Below are 7194 nucleotides of genomic sequence, written 5' to 3' on the forward strand. Positions count from 1 at the left end.
AACCTCAACAAACTTTGGAGTCTAAATTTAAGATTGAGTTCTTGAGAAGTTTTTTGAAGACACTCTCAAGGACTGAGTCTGATGTAAACAACATCAAAGCCCTGAGAGGGTCATTAAAATTTTCCTAGTCCACTTACAGAGAAAGATTTCAAAGAACTTGTAAAAAATACACATTGCTATTTTACAGGATGTATTTTATTTTATTTCTCTTTAGAGCAGAGTTGGTTGCATAATTCTGTGATTGATATTGACCCAGGGTCTCTCCTTAGCAGCTCTGGCCTGCTCACAGAAGCTGTGCCTGGAGCTCTGACCCAGTGTGGACAACCTTGCTCCACATTGCCCAGCCCCATCCTGTCTGTCCTCACTCCCCTGGGCCCTGCTGTGCTTGCAGAGCTGGCTGCACTCAGCCTAAGAGGGGTTTTCACTTTTGGGCGCTTTTTGAAGCAATCTGAACCTCCTGAGTTTCCCCACTGCAAACAGACACACTGCTCAGGTGTGTGCCAGCCCCAGGTGCCACCAAAGGCACTGCAGAGCTGCCCTGGGCCAGCTGTGAGGGTGGATCATCAGCCCAAGCTGCACTGGGCCCCTGCAAGGGGCTGTGGCCATGGGCACTGCACTGACCCCACTGCTGGGTTTGGCTGCCACGGCCACCGAGAGAAATTAAACTGTCCTTGGAAACACTGGGGAGGACTGGGACATACTGGGGAACACTGGGAACGCTGTGGGAGACACTGGGACATACTGGGAGTGACACTGGGGGATACTGGGAGTAACTTGGGACACTGGGGATATTACAGGGAAGACTGGGAGACACTGGGCCATCCTGTGGATGACATTGGGAGGAACTGGGAACAACTGGCAATGAACTTGGGTGTGTTGGGATAGATTGGGCTGCACTGGGAGGAACTGGAGTGGCACTGGGGTTGAACTGGGTTCTACTTGGAATGAAATGGACTTTATTGGCGTTATACTGGTCTGTACTGGGAATGATCTGGGCTGTAGTGGAAGGGACTGGAGGAGGGTGATTTGGCTGTTCCCACCTACAACGCATCCAATTTGCCGAGGCTCCCGCCCATCAGCAATTTCAGCCAATCAACACCATTAGATCCGTATCTGGGGGCGGTGCCTAGATGGGCACCATATTTCTTTTTGCCTACATCTCCCAGCATGCCGCGCAGCCGGATACAGCCCCATTGAAGCCGGGACTACAACTCCCGTCATGCCCTGCGCTCCAAAGAACACTGGGATGGGCCCCCATCTATCCCATAAGTGTCCCCCACACACTCCAGGATCCCTCAAAACCCCCTCAGTGCCCATTCCGGACCCCCCCAAAAGCGTCCCCGGATCCCCTGAGTGCTCCCAACCCCACAGATGCCCGGTGCAGCCACTTCTGGGAATTCATCTCCTCTCATCCCCCGCGGCCCCAGAGCCCCTCAGAACACAGTCTTGCGGCTAAAACTCCTGCCGTGCCCCGCGTCATAAAGGGCCCCGTTAGAGCTCCCTTAGCTCCCCCCAAGGGCTCCCCAGCTGTTTAAGTTCCCCCGAGGACCTCAAGTCGTGGCTCGGACGCAAAAGTGTCCCCCAAGAGCTTCCCTGAAATCGCGTTCGAACCACTTCCGGGACTACAGCTCCCATGATGCTCCGCTAGTCAGACGCTATTCTAGCCGGGACTTTTTCTACCGTCATGCCCCACGCCCCACCGAGAGCCATTGCAGCTGCGCCCAGAACTCCCGTGATGCGCCGCGGCCTCATTGAACTGTATGATACCCGCGCCTTCAACTCCCATCACCCCCCGCGCCCTAGGGACCGTGTATCCCCAAAGGCCCGCCTGGACCCCGAACTGTTCCTCAGAATCCCTGAGTGCCCCTCCAAGTGCCCACCCTGCTCCCCCAAGTGTCCTCCAGACCCTCAAGTTCTCTCTGAATTCCCTCCCCAGACCCAAAACTGCCCCAAATTTGCCCCAGAAATGTCTCCAGGGACCCCAAAGTGGCCCCTTTTACCCTGTCTGTGAAAATTATTAAAAAGATGACAAAAAGATTTTAAATAGGACTAATTAGCATAAAGAAGGAGTAATCATAGCCAAAACTGGTCAATGCATTAATGAAGCCAATTGTGTTACTTAGAACAAATGACCAATAAATTTTTTGCTTGCTAAATGTATATGGATTTTTAAATATACATAGTAAAATTTAGTAATGCAAATATATAATAACACTATTATAAATAGATTAGAAGAAATAATTATCATTTGTTAATTCATTACTTTTTTTTACAGGAAAACGCATAAATTTTTTATGCTTTGGGCCGTCATTCTTAAAGAGATGGTCCAAAGATCCCTCATCTGCCTCACAATAAGGATGGGGATTGAACCCCTCCCCAAGGACTGAGACGAGACCCTTCAAATTCTAACCCAGGGGTGCTGGCCTGACTGGAGCGGGATGTCTGCCATAGGAAGCGGGAGGTTTCCCAAAGGAACCAGTCCTGAAACAACGGGCCCCGCTCACTGCTGGCACCGGTTTGTGATGTTCAGAACTGGACTGTCTGTACCTGTTCCCAATGGAATTATTCTCCACTGTGCCCTCCAATTGCCGTCCTGCTCCCCTCCCAGCGCTAGATTATAAAAGACCTCTGAGTTAACCAAAGACTTTGACATTCTCCCCGACGTGACCAGACAGATCTATCGGCCTGACCATGAGGATTTCATATCTCTGTTGGTAGCTATTTCCCCCGTCCTGTCTCTCTCTCTCTGTCCTTTATCTCCTTTCTAATCCTTCTGTTACATCTGCTGTGTGCACTCAATAGCATGTGCATTCGTTTTTATTAATACTGAAAGGAGTAATACCCCTGCTGTGTGTCTTTTAGCTATTGGAAAATCATGACAAATAAAGTACACCTATTTCATAGTATAAAACATAGACACCGGCCAAGGAGCAGGGACTGTGCCTCTGTCTGATTTCAGGCAGGCCAGAGAAAAAATGTTATAGATAAGGAACAATAAACAACCTTGGAAACCAGAGATGAAGAATTCAGACTCCTTCTTCGAAACACCAGGCTGGGAAAAAAGGATTCTCGGGGTCATCCCTGACCGCAGGGAACCCGAGATTGGCCTTCTGGGCTGTCTGGGCCAACATCAGAGTAAATCTGGGAGTTTTGCTTTAGCCTATTAAGCCATGGTGCTGGGGTCTTGTCTTTTTTCTGGGTGCCGTCAAACGCTAACCTGATATTACTCCCTCTAGGGACTGATTCTTTAATCTCTCTGGTCATCAGAGACCTGTAATCTATCATATTCCTTCTGCCCTCTTCTTGATTAGAGTCCCAGTCAGGCTCCACTAAAGGCATTTTTTGGTCACCTGGGGGCCCAAATTGGTTTTCTCACTCCCAAATTTTCATTCCTGCAGTTCTTATTAATCGAGTCTCTTCTGGGGAAAATAGCATGTTAAAGATGGAGTTCAATTCTCCCCATGTATAAGTATTAGCGCCTAAAAATTAATCAATTTGATTTGCTATTCCTACTGGGTCTTCCACTAAATTTCACAATTCTTTCTTTAAGTTTCTAACTTCGGACTCAGTCAAGGGAGTGTTTACAAATCCAATCTCACTGGCCACCGTGCACATGGAAACTTCTCTGAGGGGGAACAATTTTCCCGCTTCAGCCACTTTGAACCGGGTGTTGCAACATCAGCTGTGGAGGCTGACTGGGTAACTTCACTCTTGGGCATGAGATTCTGAGATGTTGTTTGGCTTCTCATTTGTGGTGGGCGAGGCAGAGCAGGAACTTGCTGGTGAATAAGGGGTGCATGAGATGGTTGAGGTAAGGGGACGGTAGTGAAGGGTAAAGAGAGTAAGGAGAGGGTGGAGGGGAAGGTGGTGGAGGTATAACTGCGTTAGGAGGTGGTAAAGGAATGACACCTGGGAGAGGAGGAGGAATTGGGTCCACAGCAAGAGGAATTGGAGGAAGGATTTGAGGTACTGCAAGGGTAGGAGGAGGTAAGTGGTCAAGAATGTCCCAGTTTTTGTCAGCCTTCCCAGCCTATTCTTCTTTTACTTTACTAGCTTGCTTTCCCTCTTTTAATTTATGGATACTTGTATTTTCTTCCTCTGAGGCGTACTTTAGCCAACAGGTGACGTTCTGTATGTGATGGGCCTTTTGCAGGAACTTGCGGCCAAAAAGAAGGTGCATCACCTTTGGACAGAGAGGCAGGTAAATCAGGAAATGTTTAAGGATGTTGTTAGGTCATGCAGAAAGAAAATTAGAGAGGTGAAAGCTTAAGACTTAAACAGGCCACTTCTGTGAAGGATATGAAAAATGTTTCTATAAGTACATTAATGTCAAAAGGAGGTACAAGGACAATCTGCATTCATTATTAGGGGAGATGTGGTTACCAATTATGAGGGAAAGGCTGAGGTACCTAACCACTTCTTTGCCTCAGTTTTCAAGAATAAGTCAAGTTGTCCTCAGGTCAAGTGTTCTCCTGAGCTGGTGGATGGGCACAGGGAGCAGAACAGCCCCCTGTAAGCCAGGAGGAAGCAGCTGGGGACCTGCTGAGCCACTCAGATGCTCACAGGTGTCTCTGGGAGCAGATGGAATCCGTCCCAGGGGGATGAGGGAGCTGGTGGATGAGCTCCCCAAGCTGCTCTCCATCATTTACCATCAGTGCTGGCTCAGCAGGGAGGTCCCAGAGCACTGGAGGTGCCAATGTGAGCCCATCCCCAAGAAGGGCTGGAAGGAGGAGCTGGCCAACTCCAGGCCTGTCATCCCGACGTGGGTGCCCGGCAAGGTTATGGGACAGATCACCTTGAGTGCCATCACAGGGCACCGACGGGATGACCGAGGGCTGGACAGGGGCCAGGCAGAAAGGCACCTGGGGGCACTGATGGACAGCAGGCTGGACATGAGCCAGCAGTGTGCCCAGGTGGGCTAGAAGGCCAATGGCTGCTGGCCTGGATCAGGAATGGTGTGGCCAGCAGGAGCAGGGCAGTGATTCTTCCCCTGCACTCGGCACTGGTGAGGCCACACCTCGAGTGCTGTGTCCAGTTCTGGGCCGCAGTTTAGGAAGGCCATGGAGGGGCTGGAGCGTGTCCAGAGAAGGGCAAAAAGACTGGAGAGGGGTCTGGAAAACAAGTCCTGTGAGGAGCAGCTGAGGGAACTGGGGTTGTTTATCCTGGAGAAGAGGAGGCTCAGGGAGACAAGGAGGTGTCAGGGCACAGGTTGGATTTGATGATCTTCAAGGTCTTTCCCAACCTTGCTGATTCTGGCACCCATGTGAAACCACCCATGGAGAAGCTGCAACACCGTCTGCTGCCAGACAGGATACTCCCAGCTCATGGGTACAAACTTTCTGGCTGACTGCAGAGGCCAGAACAAACCTGAGTGGTTTCCCTGGTGTCCCCCAGCCCTTGCTGGCCCCAGGGGCTGATGGCATTTGTGCCCCCTCCGGTTCATGTCCCCGCACCAACAGCATGGGGGTGCTCCCTCTGCTCTGTGCAATGCAAACAGGGGCTGCTGAGCCAGTGCTGCCATGTCTGTGCCTGCAAGGATGGGGCACCTGTGTGAGCTGGGGGAGAGGCCAGGGCTGCAGAGGGGGGATGTTGTTGGCAGCTCCATCAGGATGCTCTGGGACGCTGCCCTGGTCTGTGCAGCGCACTGGGGATGGATCAGCCTCTGCTCTGCTGCTCCTTCCCGTCTGCCCCAGGGCCCTTGCAGAGCCCCAGCCATGCTGTTTGCCCCCAGCCTGCCCACGGCCAGCCTGGGGCTGCTCACGGGGCTTTTCTGTGCTGGGTATTGGCCTGGGCGTGTTCTTGAGAGAGCCTGGGCAAGGAGCCTGGAGCCCCCAGGCCCTGGGCTGAGGCGTCAGCGCTGCCCCAGCAGTGCCCATGGCCTGTCCCTGCTGCAGCCCCGGCACTGCCACCCCCAGGGCTGTGCCCGGCCCCGAGAGCACTCAGGCCCTGCAGCAACACCAGGGCCACCAGGGCAGCGGGGCAGGGTCACGGCAGCAGCACTGGCAACACCAAGTTGGCACAAACAATGACATATCTTTGAAGAAAATATTTAAAATTTAAAGCAAAGATAAAGAACTTCCAAAATGAAACTTACACAAAGTATTGAAGATTGCTTTTATTACAACAGATTTGTCGAAACTGTCCAGCAGTTTAGTGCTTCTGAAACCATCCAGTCGTTAGTCTCCACACTGCAGCCTTGAGCTCCTGGTTCCTCAGGCTGTAGATGAGAGGGTTCAGGGCTGGAGGAACCACCGAGTACAGAACTGACAGGGCCAGATCCAGGGATGGGGAGGAGATGGAGGAGGGCTTCAGGTAGGCAAATGTGCCAGTGCTGAGGAACAGGGAGACCACGGCCAGGTGAGGGAGGCAGGTGGAAAAGGCTTTGTGCCGTCCCTGCTCAGAGGGGATCCTCAGCACAGCCCTGAAGATCTGCACATAGGAGAAAACAATGAACACAAAACAACCAAAACCTAAAGATGCACCAACCACAATGAGCCCAAGTTCCCTGAGGTAGAATTTGGAGCAGGAGAGCTTGAGGATCTGGGGGATTTCACAGAAGAACTGGCCCAGGGCATTGCCGTGGCACAGGGGCAGGGAAAATGTATTGGCTGTGTGCAGCAGTGAATAGAGAAAGGCACTGGCCCAGGCAGCTGCTGCCATGTGGGCACAAGCTCTGCTGCCCAGGAGGGTCCCGTAGTGCAGGGGTTTGCAGATGGACACATAGCGGTCATAGCACATGACAGTCAGGAGGGAAAATTCTGCTGTGACAAAGAAGAAAACCAGAAATACCTGTGCAGCACATCCTTTGTAGGAGATGGCGCTGGTGTCCCAGAGGGAATTGTGCATGGCTTTGGGGACAGTGGTGCAGATGGAGCCCAGGTCGCTGAGGGCCAGGTTGAGCAGGAAGAAGAACATGGGCGTGTGCAGGTGGTGGCCGCAGGCTACGGCGCTGATGATGAGGCCGTTGCCCAGGAGGGCAGCCAGGGAGATGCCCAGCAAGAGGCAGAAGTGCAGGAGCTGCAGCTGCCGCGTGTCTGCCAATGCCAGCAGGAGGAAGTGCCTGATGGAGCTGTGGTTGGACATTTGCTGTCTCTGGCCATTGGAAGCTGTTCATGGAGAAAAGTCAGTGACTGGTTAGGAGAAACTTCTTCCAGCAAAATCAAAGCATTTTCCCACAGACCCTTCTCCTGTAAC

The 7194-nt window shown here is 52.1% G+C and overlaps 1 protein-coding gene across 1 annotated transcript in view; it reads right to left on the reverse strand.

The window, feature by feature from the left end:
- Positions 1–6980, reverse strand: part of LOC134434244 (olfactory receptor 14C36-like) — a 136142-nt gene extending 129162 nt beyond the window's left edge. Inside the window, exon 1 of the mRNA XM_063182927.1 lies at positions 6241–6980. Coding sequence (XP_063038997.1) covers positions 6241–6915 — 675 coding nt within the window. The 5' untranslated portion in view covers positions 6916–6980. The remainder of the gene's footprint in view (positions 1–6240) is intronic.
- Between the last annotated feature and the right edge of the window lie 214 nt (positions 6981–7194).

This window comes from Melospiza melodia, unplaced genomic scaffold (assembly GCF_035770615.1).
Source record: "Melospiza melodia melodia isolate bMelMel2 unplaced genomic scaffold, bMelMel2.pri scaffold_34, whole genome shotgun sequence".
Classification (NCBI taxonomy): Eukaryota; Metazoa; Chordata; class Aves; order Passeriformes; family Passerellidae; genus Melospiza; species Melospiza melodia.